The sequence below is a fragment of the Arachis duranensis genome, chromosome 10 (genome assembly GCF_000817695.3).
Source record: "Arachis duranensis cultivar V14167 chromosome 10, aradu.V14167.gnm2.J7QH, whole genome shotgun sequence".
NCBI lineage: Eukaryota > Viridiplantae > Streptophyta > Magnoliopsida > Fabales > Fabaceae > Arachis > Arachis duranensis.
This window is the reverse complement of record NC_029781.3, coordinates 2,316,776-2,335,757: the sequence shown is the minus strand read 5'-3', so window position 1 is coordinate 2,335,757 and position 18,982 is coordinate 2,316,776. Positions and strand designations below refer to the sequence as shown.

Here is an 18,982-nt window from a genome sequence, read left to right as displayed (position 1 = left end):
TTTATGTACGTTAATATATATATATATATATATATATATGGGTACTGCAACAAGCATATATATATTGAATATGAATTACATTAATTGTACTAGCTATAACTAGAGTAAAAAGGAAACACATTATTAGTAGTAATAAGGACACAAATTTTTTCACTGTGTCCATATATACATGGTATGAACCATGGATCGCAGGTAAATTTGTATAGGATTAATTAAGTAGGTAAATATATAATAAATAATTAAATGGACCACCGCACTAGCTAGCAATCATAACGCGTTAACGTGAACTTTCATGTAGAATGAAAAGTTAGATGTAGTTGACTTCACGTGAAATTGATAACTGAGAGTCGTTAGATGATTTGATTTATTTGACTAAATTTGTATTTAACAGCTCTCAAATATCAATTTCACATGAAGTCAATTAAATTAAAACTTAATTTTTTAATTAAATATAATTTAAGTTATTTGTAATTTTTTAAAAAATTTATTTAAGATAAAAGAAATATTATCTATATATTAATATACTTTATTAAATAAATTATTAAAGAATGATTTTATTATAATAACTATTTTGGTTGACCACATAAAAACTATAATGAGTAGAGTTCACTACAAGAAAATAGAGTTATTTTAACATTTTATTTTTTAACACTATAATTAAATATCAAAATTAATATATATTTTTGACAAATATCACAAATGTCAAATTTTCTATGTTTTCTTGATAAATAATTTGACCGTAGAAAATTACTCCTCAATTTTGACACTCATTTATTTTCAATTTACTCCACTATTTTTCTTCTTCTTTGGGTTCTGTTAATTTTGACATCACACTACTCTCAGTTTAGGATTATACTACTTATTCTTTATCTTCAAAATCTCAATTTATTCTTTAGTTTCAAGATCTCATCTCATTCTTTGTTAAAATTTTTTGTTGAGAATATTTTATAGTCAATAAGTGTCAAAATAAATAGTATTTTTGACAATTAATAAGTATCACAGAAAATATGTGCTCAAAATTTTCTAACAAATTATTTTTGACAGCCAATATTTATCAAAATAAGATTTAAATTTTTTTCACAATCACTTAAATGTTAAAAATACTATTTTTGACAAAACTTTTATTAACATATTTTCATAGTTAAAATAGTGTCAAAATTTATTTTTTTGACAAAAAAATTTGACCGTAGAAAATTACTCCTCAACTTTGACACTCTTTGTTTTCAATTCACTCTACTATTTTTTTCTTCTTTGGGCTCTGTTAATTTTGACATCACACTGCTTTCAGTTTAGGATTATACTACTCATTCTTTATCTTCAAAATCTCAATTTATTCTTTTGTTTCAAGATCACATCTCATTCTTTGTTAAAATTTTTTGTAGAGAATATTTTATAGTCAATAAATGTCAAAATAAATAGTATTTTTGACAATTAATAAGTATCACAGAAAATATGTTCTCAAAATTTTTTAACAAATTATTTTTGACAGCCAATATTTATCAAAATAAGATTTAAATTTTTTTCACAATCGCTTATATGTTAAAAATATTATTTTTGACAAAACTTTTATTAACATATTTTCATAGTTAAAATAGTGTCAAAATTTATTTTTTTGACAAATTTTAATTTTCTTTTACACATTATAATCCTAAAAAATAATCTATATTGTTATTGTTGTAGTGTAGTTTTCTAATTGTAAAGAGTGTGGCTGAGGGAGGAGCTAGTTAGGAGGGGCCATGAAATGAAAGAAGCATTGATATGCATCCCATTATAGGTTTCTTTCTTTAGGGTTGGATTTGGTTTATTTGCTTTTATGTCAATATGTTCATGAATGTGGTTATGTGCTTATTTGTGTGGCTACATCTACCTTTTCCTAAACACTGTACACATACCTCCAAATAATTATATAATCTAGGTATAATATGATGCATACACCTTTGGATTATTTCGAATATCTATATTGAGTCTCTAACTATGTTTCTGTCTTAATTAGTAGGCCAAATTTGATGGGATGTAACCTATCTTGAATTTTTCTTAAAAAAAAAAAAACGTAGAGAATATATAGAAATATATATTAATTAAGTAATGGTGAAAACTCAAGTGCAGTCGATTTCACGTAAAGTTGATAGTTGAGAGTAATTAGATGATTTAACTGATTTGACTAAATCTTCATCTATCGGCTCTTAGCTATCAATTTCATGTGAAATCGACTGCACCTGAGTTTCTACCTTAAGTAATTCAAGTATAGTTGTTTATTTAGGATTTAAGGTTTAGAATTATAGAAAAAATCAGAAAGAAAAATATAGGTAACCAATAATATTTTTGAACAATGTGTGAACAATATGAATTAATAGGGTTAAAAGAGTAAATTTAATTAGTAGCATTAAATTAGGGTATAGTGTATTTTTATTTGATTGGTGATTGTTCATGTTATTCAAAATAGTCATTGTTTAACTAGCATTCTCCAAATCAGAAATGGATAATGCTAGGTAATCAATAACTTTTTTGAACAATATGAACAACCACCAATCAAATCAAAACACATTACACCTCCAAATTACTCACCTAAATCAATATTAGACTGAAATGAACATCCGATATATCAATTATTCATATTATTTAGTATTTTCATTGTCTACCTATATTTTTCCATCAGAAATATATAGGAGTTTAATTGATTGAGAAAATTGACACTTTCATAATCTAACTTGTATTAGTATTACATCATTAATTAACTCATAAATAAGAAGAAATTGAAGTTGTTTAATATGTTGTCTTCTTAATTATTATCCTAGGTAGCTTAATTAGCTTACATTATAAAGAATAACGGATTTAATTAATTTCCTAAATTGGTGATCAGGAAGTGGTGGCAGAAGGTGGTAGAAAAATTGCAGTTGCCGGAGTACCTCCAATGGGATGCTTACCTTTGATGATCACCTTAAATTCCCCTAATGACATTCTCCATCGTCATTGCATCGATCACTATTCATCCATTGCAAGAGATTACAACCATCTCCTTCAACAAGAGTTACATCTTTTTCAATTCCACCTCAATAATAATAATATATCTACCTCCCCAACTAAAATCTATTATGTTGACATATATGGCCCATTAGCCCAAATGATCCAAGCACCTCAAAAATTCGGTTTGTATCACAAGTATATTAACATTCATTTTTTTAATGTATCAATTAATTTTGTGCTAATTAACATTATATATTATTTCTATGGTAGGATTTGATGAGGTTGATAGTGGGTGTTGTGGAAGTGGGTATATTGAAGCATCAGTACTGTGTAACAAGTTTTCAGGTGTTTGTTTAGATCCATCCAAGTATGTTTTCTGGGATTCAATTCACCCAACAGATAAAGCATATCACAATCTGTTCTTGGCTAAACTCCCCACCATTGATTTCATCATCAACGGCTAGAAATTAATGACTACTTTTCCTTCCAAGTTATATATGGCATCTAATAAAAGCTATTCTTCTTGTATTTTATTTCAAATGGAATGATATGAGGTTAATTAGTCTCTATTATTGGACAGTGCATGTGTGTATGTTATATTTATATAGTATAAAATAGTCATGTTATTATTTCTACCATATAAATTGCTTGCATATTAAAGAAAAGTGGCACATGTATATGACATGCATATATTGGGAGTTTGGGACAACATCATGTGATGCTATTGTATTTGTTATATTGTATTGTATGAAATAAAGTCATAATCTTATTAATTGTGATCAACAACTTACCAAAATTATTTATATACTAACAAATTGCAAACATTGGCATGGCATCAAAGTTGGTAGCCATACAGAGGATTCAGAAATAGAAAGGTCACAGATATGTGTCAGATAAAAAAGTTTTACATGGTTGAAATATATAGAAGACTCTTATATTAGGCCCTTTATTTCTTGTGTGCTTTCGTTTTTTTTTTTTCTACCCTTTTATTTTATTTGTGTAACCTTTATTCTTCTTACCTTTATTTTACTTGCCTGCTTTTTCGAAACGGTTTTTCTCTATTTTGCTTTAATTATTGTCGTGAATTTATGTGACCTAAATTATTTTCTAAATCCTTTTACTCAATCTATTATGTTATGTAATCAATTTGGGTTAGTCGAGTGTTCAGCTTACTTGTCTGCTTAAAAGTGTTGTTATTCGAATCTTGTCTTATACATGCAACAATTCATTGGGCAGCAATAAACCCATAAAAAAAGTTTAGATTTGTGATAAAGTAGTCTAAATAACAAAAAAATCTATTGTGTTATGTTTTGCGATTCATTTTTCAATGTTCATTGGAGAGTTTGTTAATTAATGTGATTCTTTATTTTATTTTATGTGAATGAATTAGATTTGAATCATCCTTAAATGCTATTTACTAACTAAGAAGTATTATGCTTTTTATTAATTAAACAAATCTCAACTCTCTATTTATTATAATTTATATCAAAGATTTTTAGATTTTAGAATTTATAATTTAAGATTTAGAATAGGGCCCATTTGAGAATGTTCAAAAGTAACTTTTTTTAACTTTTGACTTATGAAGAGTAGTAATATTAATGTCTGGTGTAATTTTCAAAATTAAATTGCAGCTTTCTAACAAGTTATTTAGGAACTTATAGAGAAGTTAAAAAAATTACTTCTATCATAATACAATTACTTTTTATCACATTTCTATAAAATAAACACTTTTAAACTAAAAATCTAAAAACAAAATAACTTATTTACAAGCTACTTTTAATATAATCATTTATTGTTTAAATTACTTTTTCAAAAGTAACTTAATTAAACTGTTTACCCAAACTGGTTAGAGTTTTAGGATTTAGAATTATAATTTAAAATTATAATTTAAAGTTTAAAATTTAAACTTTAGATTTTAAAGAGTGCTAGATTCCTTAATTTTTGCGGAACTCATTAGCATTTGCCTTTAAATTTAGTATTTAAGCTTTCAAAATTTAGAATGCTTTATTTTTTATTTCGCTTTTTTATTTTATTTTTAATAACAAAATAATTTTTAAAGAACACTTTTTTTTTTTTAATTTCTAAGAAGCACATTAGTATTTGTTTTGTTTTGTGTATAGGGAACCAAGCCTCTTACATAGATGTCTGTAGATTAAAAACAGTGAAATAGCAAGGAAATGAAATCATGGCTATTCTTGCACGGTAGGTTTTACTTGACAAAACGATTTGTTTAAGTAATGTTGGTACAAATTGAAGAAATAATGTCCACACACCAAATCAACTAACTAACCATATTACATATTTATATTTATTTGGTTGTGGTGTAAATGCATTAAACAATTTCATTAGCGATGGATTCAATGGCCTCATCAGCGATAATCTTGTACATCTTCTGGGTTGGATGAACAGCATCCCAGAAGATGTATTGATCAGGATCTGAACAAGTAGTCAACCCTCTGCATGAATCACCATATTCTACTAACCCTGTTCCACAGCATCCCTTTGTAGTTTCCACAAAACCGTATTTTTTGGGGTCCAATACTGCGTTTTGGATCATACCAAAAACATTAACATAAGCGGTCTTCATGCCCAATTGGGCCTTTAATTGGGCCAATTGGAGTGATAGCTTTGCATTGAATGAGTGGGCCACATTGTTCAAAGTTGGATCACAAGTGTTGGTGTTCTTAAGGGTCATCATAAGTGGAATGCACCCAAGTGGTAGGACCCCAACAACAACTAACCTCTGGGCCCCTAGCCTATGCATCATCTGCATTGTATTTGTATCCACATCAAAAAATAGATATGCATGAGATTTCAAAGGAAAAAAATATAGACATGCATGTTACAAAATACTAAACTTACCTGTCTCATTGAATGATGTATGAGAGTTTGAGTCTTAGTCTTGAGTGAAGAATATACAATTCATGTACTAATAATGGGAGTTTATGTAAGTGAATTTGTATGTTGTGTAAGACAGAAAAAAAAAAAAGGAAAACAAAGTAGGGTTTGTCTATAATCAATCTAAGGATAATTATTCTATTGGGTTTTATAATTTTATCAATTTTGTAATTAAATTTTTATATATTTTTTAAATTAGATCTCAATACTGTTTTTAATTTTATAATTAGGTTCTTACCATTATAAAAAAATATTAGAGTTAACGAAATATTTTTCCACAAATTGAAAGTATCCATAATTAATAACTTAATTAGATCTTTTGATCATATATTTTTTTTAAAAATACTTCATTAATTTTAATTTTTTTGACACAAAAAAATCTAATTACAAAATTAAAAGTAGTATACGAGCCTAATTGAAAGAAACAAAATTAATTGCAAATTTGGTGTAATTATAGAGAGTAACAAAATAATTAAATATTAGTTAATAAAAAATTTAAATGTTTTAAACAATTTATATTACCTATAAGCCATATATAGTCCATAAGTCTCTTTCCAGGTCTTTAGACTTTACCATACTGGATTGGAAATAGATGTTTTTAGTTTTTTCGATATTGTTAAGTGTGATTTTTTTTATGTAATAATATTTCCACATAATTTTTTTCTCCTATTCAAAAAATATATGGCAAGAAATGATACTAAACAACATCACTTGAGATTTTAGCTCTGCACTCGTTAGCAAAAAGTCTCCAACTTAATGATATTAGCTTTTCTAACCACCTAACTCGGATTCTTAATTCAGAATCAGACATATGATATATCGGAAATGGATCCTCTCTAGTTTTTTTAACACTTGAGGAAATACAGTGTGATCTCCCACCATTAACTTTATAAGTAGGGGCAAAATTAAATATGAGAGAGAAAACATTGAAGAATGAGAGATCACAATTGACACCATGACATATCCCACTTTTATTCAAACAATCTGCCACAGTGGTAGAGCATTTATTGAACATGTTTTTCACTCAAGAGACCATGGCCTAACTAAGATGGGTCCACCACTCCAATGTAGCAAAACAATAATATCTTTGTGTAAAGTTGCAAACAATAGTTTCCTATTCCTATAGCACAAGGACAGTAGGACACTACTGTATAAGCTATCAAATTTTCTAAATGGAACTAAAAAATGAGGTTAATTAAAGTTAAGGGAATTAACTAACCTCAATGTCCTTAGTCATTTGGGAGAGCAAGAATTCCTCAAACTTCTGCAAGCTGTATTGCTTTGGGCGAGTATCCTCCAAGAAATAGTTTTGTAGGAAATCATTTGTGCCCATACTTATCACATACAATGCATTCCTTATAATGAATTCAGCTCTTTTCTCTCCCAACAATTTCCTCATGTGAATCTTGTAATGCTCAAAATACTCTAGTTGTTTGGATACTGGTAGAACATTCTGTTTCACCAAATTAAATAGACTCCAAATTAATTTTCAAATATATGTATGTTGTATAGTTATAGTAATATAGAAGCTAAGGTAGGGTTTGGAAGAAAGATGGAGACTGAGAGACCATGACTTGGAGATAGAGACTGAGAGACATAGATTGAAATAAGTGTCAGGATTGTACTTGGTGTAAAGTGGAAAATAGAGACCGAAATAAGAATGAAGTTCTAATTTAATTTGCACAAATAATAAAGTTGGAATTAATTAATTAAAATGAAGGTATTTTAAATATAAAATTTTATTAAAATTTAAGTCTTCATTCCCAAAAATTTCAATCGTCTGTGTCCCTACTTTTTGGAGGTAATGAAATACTAAAATTTTGAGGATAGAGACTAAAATTTTAGTAGTAGTCTCTAAACTAACAAATATAATACTGAGTCTCAGTCTTACAATCTCCGTCCAAATACCTCAAAACAAACCCTACCTAAGTTAACTAAGAGGTCATCATATATAGATTAGAATGTCATACCGAAATATTGGCAGTAAGATCATCATAACCTGTAGCTGCTGATGCAAAACTAACACCATATGGCAGATCTTCTAGCTTCAAATTTGGGTCAAGAAATGGTGGAACTATTTTTCTGAACCCCATTGCTTCATCAGCTGTGTATACAAGTGTTTGTAAGAAGTAAGACTCAAATTAAAAGAGTTTGTACATTATTGAATACGAATTCCGTTATGGAGCCAATGGAGTATTTTTACAATGTATACAATGGACTATTTATTTGACCCAATATGAGTTAAAAAATGAACATTCAGAGTAAAATACTACTAATTTCTCAAACACAATACACCCATACTATCCAGAATAACCATCCGAATACCAAGAATAATAAACATCTGTCTGAATCGAATATTCCTACACTCCCATTTTTCACATTGTACAGATACTCTATTATATAGAGGTGAAACATAACACTAGCTAGCATATACAATAAATTTATGAATTTATATTATTTGTTTCATCTGTCAAGAAATTTTTAGCACTTATTAAATGTGAAAGTCCCATGCAACACTACTTAAGTTTTGTTTTCATAATGATAGATACTACTTCTAAGTTCTAATAATAATAACTGCTAGAAAAGACTAAGGTCTTAATCAATTGAATGAAAGTATAAATATGTGTTTATTACCAATGAAATCAGTGGCAAGTCTGCCATTACTAAACCTTCCGGTTGGGCGGGCGTTAAAGAAGTTCTTGCCATAAGGAGGGAAGTTGCTTTTCATGGTGGTGCCAAGGACATTGTTGTTGCCAGGGTCAACACTTGAGTCTCCAAAAACCAATATGCATGAAACATTGTTCTTTGCAGCCAATTGCCTCACGAGACCAATGTCCACTTTAGCAACTACTGAATAATATAATGGCATTATTATTATTAATGCCATTGTTATTATCATCATTCTCACCACCACCAACTCCATAATGGAATGGAACAAGCTCTCTATTCTGAACTCTATAGAAATTGAAGGACCCGCAAGAAAGTAGCTAGATATTTCAGTGATATTGATGAAGCGAAATCCCCCACCTTCATAGGTGAGTACTTATAATAATAATGTTAATAAAGTGATGTTGATATTATGATATAGTAGTAGCCTCACACCGTTCTTTAAATTCGCCAGGTAAGAATTTGTTGAGGTAGTTAGAGCATTTATAATTCGGTTCTATAAAATCAACTACACAGCATTAAAAGTTTAAGACTATTGTCACTATAATAATGAGGACTCAGGAGATCCCTTCCTTATTTGAAGACAGCTCCAAACTGATCCTCCTTGCTCCTTGCTGGACACTCCACATGATAACTTCTTATGTGTTCACTTCAGAGTGGCTCACATTTTCTTTTGTTTTTGTTTTGCATTTTTCCCAGTTTCAATGTTTATAGCATGTTGTATCTTTAAAGTTTAAATAATATATTGCAACTTGCAACAAATAGCAAAATTCCGTTGTAGTCTAGTTGGTTAGGATACTCGGCTCTCACCCGAGAGACCCGGGTTCAAGTCCCGGCAACGGAATTTAATAATTTTTTTCTGATTTCTTGTCCCCACCATATTTAATGATGATCTATGGCCTACCAGAAAATGTGGTAAAATGTTGTTCAAGTAGCAGTAGCTTACTAGCTCTTCATAAATGCATATATTACTTTTTCTTCTTGTTCAACAACTGACTACTATAATGCAAAACTGCATCCTTGATTTTTATGTATGTGAATAGTGCACATTATTTATTCATTTGGGTATGATATCGTTTTCATACTAACAGGAGAACCCGTCAGTTAACGAAAGAAAGAAACACAATAGGCAAAGGAATTTCTTTATAAGTTAAAAAATCAATGATCTATGAATATCCATAAAAGAGGCTAATAATTAATAAAGCAAGAACTATATGCAGGAAATCATTAGTCTTATTAAAAATGCACCAAATAACATGTGAGCTTATGTTCTTACTATGGTAGGACCCTTCACATGAGTTTGGAACAAATATTGAAGGCTTTGCTCCCCAAAGTCCCCAATAGTACTAACGAAATCAATGCATTCTGCATAATATCTAAGCTACTTTATGATATGCAAGCAATGTAGATGGATATTGTTTTTAGGGCATTTAATTTACCTCGACATTAACAGCATGATATTTGGCATTATCAACTCTTAGATGCTTCATATTTGGTGGGATCACTTGCAAAATGGACTGGCAAGGCAGTTGAGAATCCCGTGTAGGGTTTAGATTGACGTGATAGATTGATTTGATCCGTTTTAGCTCGCTGTCTTTGAAGAACAGTTGGTTTTTGGCCTTTGAAATAATAGGATGCATGCATGATTACTATTTGCAGTAGTAGTAAACCGACTGCTATAGGTAGCCGACCTTAGAGCCTAAGAATTTATTTGTTGTTGTTACTGTACAAGAGATCAAGAATACATGAAGCATCTGCAATCCATTTTAATGTAGCTAATCACGGATTATGTGTGATGACATTATTATTGTCAAAATGATCTGGTACTGCAAAATGGCTGAAATATGTAGGAGAGACTATCAGTATGCTCGTTAACTAGGTAGTTGTGAATATCATAAAGCATTCATGCCACAAGAATACACAAAAAATGGGACCATCCATATCGAGTAACACCAACCGAAAATTTTATTACAAAATATGGACTAAATCCCCAAAGTGGTCCTTCAGATTCACAACTTTTACTATTTTAGTCCCTCAAATTTAAAATTACCTGTACTGATCTTCGAGATTCAGTTCTGGGTACCATAATAGTCCCTGGACCCTTTCTAATACTGAATTAGCAAACTAAGTGCTGAATTAGCTCTGACTTGCCACACTGGACATATGGCTAAATAACGTCATTTCATTTTGGCATTAAACAATGTAAAAACGAGAAAAGGAAGAAGAGTTTATATGATGTGTAAATCATTATGTCTCTCTTCATTCTCCAAAACGATCTTCTTTTGTCCTTTTTAAGAGCTAAAACGAAAAGATACTATTTAGCCATGTGTCTAGCGTGACAAGTCAAAGCTAGCTAAGCATTTTGTTCGTTGATTCAATATTGGAAAGCATTTAGGGACCAATGTGGTGCCTAAAATTGGATCTCAAAGACTAGTATATTCAATTTTGAATCTGAGGGACTAAAATGGTGAAAATCGTGAATTTGAGGGACCACTACGGGGATTTAGTCCAAAATATGGGTCTACAACAGACTACATTAAAAATACAATTTGGCAAATATAATGGTCATAAGGCCATTAGCCCTTCACACAGGGGTAATCATCTGGCTTTAGTGAGTACAAAAAGAATACAAACTCTATTTCCGTATAAACAGAATGGGCAAGGACAACCTTAGGCATCCTTGAGCTGAAATAGTGCTCCAAGATGGATAAGTGATTTCCAGTACCAGATAATGAGCTTCATATAGAATGATCAACAAAACCCATGTGAATGACCATGTCCTACATGATTTTGCCGAAAAAATTGGTTGGATCTCAAAACTCATTTTTCATCAAGGCAGATCAAGATTCTGCTGTGTCAGACGTATTCCTGAAAGATGAATTTTAAACAGAATTGTTATCATGAAACAAGCAAATATTTTTATCAAAACTAATATTATCATATACTCACTTGGACGATTGTGAATCAAGCTGCATGGTAACTGGTCCATCATTAACCAAATTTACCTGTCATCATCATAAGGGTGAGGATTGTTACACCAATAAGAGGCAGCATTTGATGTAATCACACAACAATGGAAACCTCACACAAGAGTTGGGTGATGTTACATACCTTCATCATTGCTCCAAACACACCATCTGCATAGAAGTTTAGATGGCTTCAGCAGAATCTAAAAGTGAATCAATGCAAAGCAACGGGACTACAACTAGCACTTGTTAAAGGTAAGCAGCAAATAGGCACACTTGAATCTTTGAGGTTGTGTTCTCTATTTATAATTTTGCTATTGATAAGTTAATAGATATGATTTCATAAACAACTTTTTTCAAACCAACAATAACTTGATTTTGATATAGAGTGTGATAGATAGAATTGGCATATTCATCTTTGTTGGCCAGGACAGGAAACACAAGTCATTAATGTGAATCATTTTTGCAATTCTAAAAACAATGGGGTACACAACCATGGATTCCCCTGAAACGCTGGGGTATACTAGAACACTATACCATACACTGCCATATTTGGCCATCAACCACCCTAGACCATTCCTCTAGTCAGTTAGGTCTAAGCAGTAGGACTATAGTTAGAGATTGTTTGGTGTGGGAAGGTCTATGTCATTGTTTTCATTACAATACACTGTAAGTATCATAAAGGTGTAAGCTCATGAATTACATAAAATTGATTCTTGACTACATGAATGGAAAACGAAAACCATGCATTGCTAGTACTCAAATGATTATTACAGATTTATAGAAATAGGAAGATGGATATTAGTTAGATACCCCTGATAGCATCTGAGTTATATGTGTTCCTGAACCTGTCAACTAAAGACGCATAGAAGGGGTTGGCCTTCTGCGGAGGCATAGCAACATGAAAATCTGGCTTGTTACCCTTGAGGAATCCATACAAGGTAAACTGGCTCACTGTTACATACAAATTAATAATAATCATTCAGCTGATAATGAAAATGAAAAGGAAAAGGAAAAGGAAACGCCAATTTCCATAATCAACGTTTAGAATGTAAATAATACCAAGCAGAACTTGATATTTTTTCTGCATCACCTGCACAAACACAAGATACGCACACTGTAATATGAATTCACAATCAGAATTGTAAAAGATAGCAAGGAAGATATCGATAGAATTACACTATGGTCCCATGCTTTTCCCGTATTTTCATTAGGGAACAACCTCATGTTCAAGACTTTCCTGCATCTGTGGAAACAAAAAAAAGTAAAAGAAGTAAGAAAATGGAGCTTTGAAGAAACATAAAAAGAACAAGAAGAGAGAGAAGCGTGGAGGAGGACATGTAATCGGCATCGGCGTCGGAATCGGAGTCGTGGATTCCGACAAGGACGAGGAGGCCGGGGCCGATCTCGGAGACGATGCGGCCTTCAACCTCGACGGATGCGGAGGCGACTCGCTGAACGACGGCTCGCATTGCTTTGACTGTGAGTGTGAGCGGCTTGGACCTTATCCGGCGTGCGACTCCGCGCAGTGGCTTTCTTCCTCTTGAACGCGCAGATACTACCACTCCTTCTGCTGGCGCTGCAGTTACTGCCACCGTCACACGTGGAACAACATTCAATACGGGCTTCATCTTTTTTTTTTGGAAAAAAATATTGATTGGGCTAGTATACGAGGAGTGTGTGGGTGCGTATTGTATATCTAGGATTGGGGGTTGTCTAATTCATTGGGGTACCTAGGATTGGGGTTGTCCAATTCACCGACCAAAAAAATATATTGGTTGGTTAAATTGGTGAGAAAAAACAGAGATGACAAAAATGTTGAAGTTAGAGTAGCATCGAAGTTTTGGAAAACCAATATGGTATCTTGTAATTTTAGTACTGGAAGAGTTTCAAGTGTATTGAGAACATCGATATTCTAGTTGTTTTAACTGTTTATCTGAATTATAAAAAATATATATAATATATATTGATGGGTTTGGAAAACTCTAAATTAATATTTGTGATGACTAAATATTATTAAAAATAATTAATTACAAAATTATTAATCTGATGTTCATTAATAATATTGTTGCAGGTTTTAATATTGGGCCGAAAATGACATTCTGGTGTAAGCCCAATATGCTTATGAACATTCAGCCTTGATATTAATTTATTGTGATCATTGTGGCTAAGACAATGTAGTGTTTTAAATTGGGCCGAAATAAAAGGAAATGTTGCTAGCCCAATGATTAAAATATTCAGCATTAATATGAGTTAGTTTCTTGTGGCTGAATGGAAAATAAACTACTTGGGCTAGAATGATTTTGGTTGCTCCAAGCCCAACTGTGTTATATGCTTAAGATCCAATGCTTGATTTCAAATCCATCAGGAAAGCAAATGTTAACATTTGCCTCATGCTTCCAACGGATACAAGCATTATACCATGTGATGGATTCCAAATTTCATTAAATTGCCATTTATTGCATGGGAAACATGAGAGAAAAATTTGCAGCTGAATTGATTGATTGCCATAGTGCTGCACGCTACTTTATGCAAGGGAAGTTGGACTTTAATTTCACTTTATCATTACCCATTAGCTAGTGTTCAAATTTCTCTCTCCTCTCTCTCATCTTTGCTTCTCTTCTTCGGTTATTACACAGGAAACCATGGAAGCAAAACTTAGCTACCAAATTGAAGAAAGAGTAAGCTACAAGACCATCATGATGATGGCAAGAAAACATAAGAAAAGAAAAATAAGCTGTGGCTGAGATTCTTATCACATATGGTAAGATATGGTGATGATATCTTAGCTTCTCCATACCAAAAATGGAGGATGAAGATTCGGCCAGTAAGGGAGATTCTTGAAGCATGGGTTGTCTTTGATTCTGCTCAACCACCACAAGGAGTAGCTAGAGTGGCGAAGTGATGGTTGAAGGCAGAGATTGAAGCAGATGAAGTCATCATCATCATGAAGCATCAAGGGCCAGAAATCCATCTTGAAAAGCAAGCCAAAGATGGAGAGCCCGGATTGATGAAGGGTGATGATCAAGAAAGGACTAGAGGTAATTGCATGTTGGGTTTTGCATGGTTATCTATTGGTTCGGTTTTGGCTTCAATAAGTGGAGGCTCCTCTCTTCTATAATAAGGGTGGACAACCACTGTTTGAGGCAAGGAGAAAAAATTGAGAGTGCAAGGCACAGAGTTCTCAGAGCTACCTGAGCTAACAGTTTTCTTTTCTCCTTCAATGTATTTTGTTTAGTATTTTTCTGTTTAATTTTGTCATGTCTTGAGTCTCATGAAAAAAGGCAAACTGTGAGGTTTGTATGAAAAATCCATAGAGCGGAAAAAGGAAGAGAGTGCAAAATTAAAAGAAAAAGCCATAGATGTCTTAGAGTTCCTTTGTTCATCTATGCCTTGTAAGTTGGGTTAGCACTTTACAAGTTGTAATCAGATTGATTATAGTGAAATTCCATCATGTTTGTGATGGAGACTGGATGTAGGCTGCACTGCACTTAGCAGCTGAACCAGGATATGTCTGGGTGTGATCTTCCTTCTCTCTCTACTTCATTTCTGTTTTCCACTACATAGGAGCAAAAACCAGAATTATCTCGTGCCAAGTGACGAGACAAAAAGAAAAGTCTCGTGACTAGGGACGAGACAAAACAAAAATTCTCGTGTGCAGTGAAGAGATAAAAAGAGTAAAAGTTTCTAGAATTAGTCTGACAAATCAGCAAGTGTTATCAAGCAAAAAAGGGGCTAAGATTTAACCCCCCTTCTCTTAGCCACTGAAACCATCGTATATTAATTAAAAATTAAAATTAACCGTTAAACAACTAAAATACGGGTATTCCTAGTACACTTGAAATTTTTCCTTTAGTACTATATATATATGGTAGACATACTTGGAACACCCTTTATAGTTTATATATAGTTTTGATACTCCAAAATATTCTTATCAGTGATGAGGAAGATCTGAAATTTTTGCTTCTTCATCTGGTGGTGGTGGAAAAAGTTGCATCAAGATTCCATTTACAAGTTGATGATGATGTTGTTGCTCAGTGCTATCATCATCTCTCAAATGATTGTCCCTTCCAAAAGAAGAAGAATGATCACTTATATTATCAGATACATCACTTGAATTGTTGACCTTTTGTTATGAATCTGCATTGCAAGTGTAATCACCCTTCTCCAAATACTCTCATCACTTGTTGTGCCATTATGTTCTGGTGCCAATTCTTGACTTTGGAGACACAACTTTTGCCATGGCATACTGATAGTAGCATACAAATAGTGGAAGTGGCACCGGAGATGACGAATAGAATCCACAAGCTTCTTAGACTCAAGCTTTCCATGCCATTGGAATTTTGGGAGGTCATGTTGTTGGAGCATTTCTGTGATGCACTCAACAACCATTCCTCTTCCAACTTCTTCAGCTCTCCATTTTCTGAGAGATGTAATATAGCTCTGGAAACATCTCTTGTCACCTGGGAGCCTTTCTGGAACATCTGCATCAAATCATTTGAATGTTTTTATTCAAAACATAATATGATATTTTTGTTTTACTTGGTGAACAAAAGTTTGGTACTATTTTTTACTTACAAAGCCTAATCCTCCAAATCTAGTTCTGGGAATGGAGGCAATGTATCCATCACAATATTCACTAATGAATACTTTTTCATAGGGTAATTCAAGAAATGCAGCTACTATGCTACCATTTGCAAATGCATCAATATATCTGTCTTCACTGGTAATGTTGATTATGTTTTCTGGCTTGAACTTCTCCACATCCTCTAGGTAGTTTCTAACAAATGAGTCACCATCACAACCAATCTTCATGTTGTTCTTCTTCAGCCACTCAATGTCTGTGACATTTGGCTGCAGCTGCTTCACTGTGAGCATTGAAGAAAGACTTGCAGTGTAGCTTGAATTAAGAATCAGAACTAGGAATAGCCATGATACCATCACCACCCGAGTTAACTTTCTATACATTTTCTCCCCTGAAAAATGAGAAAATTTGGCTTCATTTTACTCAGGTTTGAAACTTTTAAATTATTGGAACCAAATTGAAAATAGAGATTGATACTAACTGTGAGCAAAGAACAAAGAGGAGACGGTAAACCAAAGAGCAGTGCTGATCTGGCTCTTCCAATTGCCATGAAACTCTGGATTAGGTTCTTTCTCAAGTAGCCAAACTACTAACATTGTATAGATCAAGATGGCTCCTGTAACTGTCCAAAGTTGCCAGGTAAATGGCTTGGTGAACATCCATGCTGATTCTTCAGACTTTGCTGGAACTAACATTGACAATCCTGATTCTGCATATGGCACAGTGAAGTCCACATATGGCAATCTTTCCTCTAGTATGGTAATATCCCCAACAACAGCATCATAACTCTTCCAAAAATTAAAAAATAAAAATAAAAAATCAATAAGATGGCTGGTTGTATTTAGAATAAATTATAATTGTAACATTTTGATAAGTGAACTTGGACATAATTGCTCATTGTAATAGACTTGGTCATACCAGTATTACATAATATGATAATGGTTAACTAAGAATGGAAAAAAGGAACAAGGGAAAGCATAAATACCTTGTTATAGACTAATTGAACCAAATCAGGATAGGTGCAATTGATAGCATGGAACTTATAGGGTAGATCATACCCCAAAATTTTGTGCACCTGCTCAAAAATCTTGATGCAGAATCCATCATAGTTATCAAGGTTTTGATTCTTGGCATAATCAACCTTGACAAACCTGGAAAATGTAGTTCTGCCTGGGACCGCGATTTTCATAGGTTTTTGTTTAGTAGGCATTTTCCATCCCTTTGGTGTCCTTTGCAAATTCCCAGGCCAAAGTACAGCATTGAAGCATTCTGAAACATGGTTACCATTACCACCATCTTGTCTTGTTGCATGGAAGCTTGTGGAGAATCCATGTTGCTGAGTCCAAAAGCACAACTCTTTGTAACTCTTCCCAACCACATTCACTACTCTCAAGATAGGATTCTGCAGCAGTTTTCCATCTTCAAATTCAATATGGCCACTTAAACCAGAAAAATTGCTTGACTGTATTTCTCTTAGTAAGGTATTTGTGCTGCTTTTGCCATTGCTCATTCTGTCCAGTGCTTGAGTCACAATGTTAATGCTATCATATGCTTGCAAAGCAAAAAATCCAGGCTTTCGGTTATCTTCTTCGGGGCTTCTTGGCCAGAAAGTTCTCTGAAACTGAGCCTCAAAATCTTGGTACTTGTTGTTTCCTTCAGAGTAGTAGTTCTTGATTCCTATAGCTCCTTCCATGTATGAAATGGAAGACTTGTTGATGGAGTCAATTAGATTGGCTATGCTCTCTGGGATTATCCAAACTGATTCTTTATCTACAAGTCCTATATTTGAAGCTTCTCTGAACAAGTGAATCACCATTTCTAGTGATGATTGCAGCACGATAAACACTCGCGATTGTTGAGTATTCATTAACTTAAGTAGCTCCTTTTGCACTAGCCCTCTTGGATCATGCAAAGAAGAAATTGGTGGAAGAATAAAATTGTATTCAATCATTGAATTTGCATCTTGGAGGGCCTCAGATAGCAGGGCTAGCATCCCTTATTCTCCACCATAGGCATCATCTTCATAGATGGCTATTACTCTTTGCCAGCCATAAGCTTTGACTATATCCACAATGCATTTTACATATGCTCTGCCACTGTTGGCCATTCTTACCAAAAATGGCCACCGGATTGACATCAATGGTGGAGTAATGGAAGGTTCTGCATAGGATATAATAGGAACTTGAAACCATGATCCTATTTCAGCTATAAGAGCTGCTTCTGGCCATGTGTGGAAGCCTAAAATCACTTGCACTTTCTGCATTCTTATCATTTCTTCCGCTGCAAGAAAAGTCACACAATATTCAATACTAAAGATACTAAGTTAATAATCCTAATGCATGAAAAATAATATCTTTTATTTTTTTTCTTATCAAATGCTAGATATAGTACTAACCAAGATTGGTGTCACTTATGGGGTCCATGGTAGAGTTATGAAAATGGAGAAACAACTTGTAGTTCTTTGAAGTGTTATTGTAAGTTTGTGCTGCAATTTCCATGGCTACTCTCTGCTCTTTCCCCAAACGAGAATTAGCATCCATAATCACCCCAACTGATATAACTTTGTTGCCTTCATTCTTGGCCTCATGTGAGTTTGCATTCATGATGAAAACAAGAAAAAAGAAGAGCCAAGTCATTGCAAGTGATTGAAGAATAGTTGAAGGGCAATAATGCATGCTGCATAAACAGTTTGTTGGAGTTTCTTTTGTATGTTTTAATGTATGGGCTTTCTTGGGCATTTAAACTTTGTGATACAAATTAAAGGGATCTAAGTGGGGCATGGAATTTGAGAAATGAGACTTTGTCAATTGTGAAGGGTTGACTCCACAACATTTGAGTCTTGAAGAAATAGTTGGATATCAGAAGCGAGAGACACAAGACTTTTTATTACACACAAATAATG

The 18,982-nt window shown here is 32.9% G+C and overlaps 3 protein-coding genes, 1 non-coding gene and 1 pseudogene across 4 annotated transcripts in view; 2 read left to right on the top strand and 3 right to left on the bottom strand.

Annotated features, from left to right (window-relative positions):
• Window positions 1-3,653, top strand: part of LOC107468364 (GDSL esterase/lipase At5g45960) — a 6,621-nt gene extending 2,968 nt beyond the window's left edge. Inside the window, exons 4-5 of the mRNA XM_052255157.1 lie at window positions 2,861-3,146; window positions 3,235-3,653. Of these exons, the coding sequence (XP_052111117.1) occupies window positions 2,861-3,146; window positions 3,235-3,428 (480 nt within the window). The 3' untranslated portion in view covers window positions 3,429-3,653. The remainder of the gene's footprint in view (window positions 1-2,860; window positions 3,147-3,234) is intronic.
• Window positions 3,654-5,147: 1,494 nt separating this feature from the next.
• On the bottom strand, window positions 5,148-8,883 carry LOC107468383 (GDSL esterase/lipase At5g45950). Its single transcript, XM_016087666.3, has 4 exons — window positions 8,497-8,883; window positions 7,833-7,966; window positions 7,082-7,315; window positions 5,148-5,731 (listed from the first exon to the last, which is right to left on the bottom strand). The coding sequence occupies exons 1-4, from the start codon at window positions 8,783-8,785 to the stop codon at window positions 5,297-5,299; spliced, it is 1,092 nt and encodes a 363-aa protein (XP_015943152.1). The 5' UTR covers window positions 8,786-8,883; the 3' UTR covers window positions 5,148-5,296.
• A 417-nt stretch (window positions 8,884-9,300) lies between these two features.
• On the top strand, window positions 9,301-9,373 carry TRNAE-CUC (transfer RNA glutamic acid (anticodon CUC)). Its single transcript has one exon. It is a non-coding gene; the product is annotated as a tRNA-Glu (tRNA).
• A 1,098-nt stretch (window positions 9,374-10,471) lies between these two features.
• On the bottom strand, window positions 10,472-13,155 carry LOC107468361 (uncharacterized). Its single transcript, XM_016087639.3, has 7 exons — window positions 12,834-13,155; window positions 12,675-12,741; window positions 12,558-12,588; window positions 12,309-12,449; window positions 11,641-11,666; window positions 11,479-11,534; window positions 10,472-11,397 (listed from the first exon to the last, which is right to left on the bottom strand). Exons 1-7 carry the CDS (start codon window positions 13,124-13,126, stop codon window positions 11,370-11,372), a joined length of 642 nt encoding a protein of 213 aa, XP_015943125.1. The 5' UTR covers window positions 13,127-13,155; the 3' UTR covers window positions 10,472-11,369.
• A 2,059-nt stretch (window positions 13,156-15,214) lies between these two features.
• On the bottom strand, window positions 15,215-18,958 carry LOC107468384 (glutamate receptor 2.7-like; annotated as a pseudogene).
• Between the last annotated feature and the right edge of the window lie 24 nt (window positions 18,959-18,982).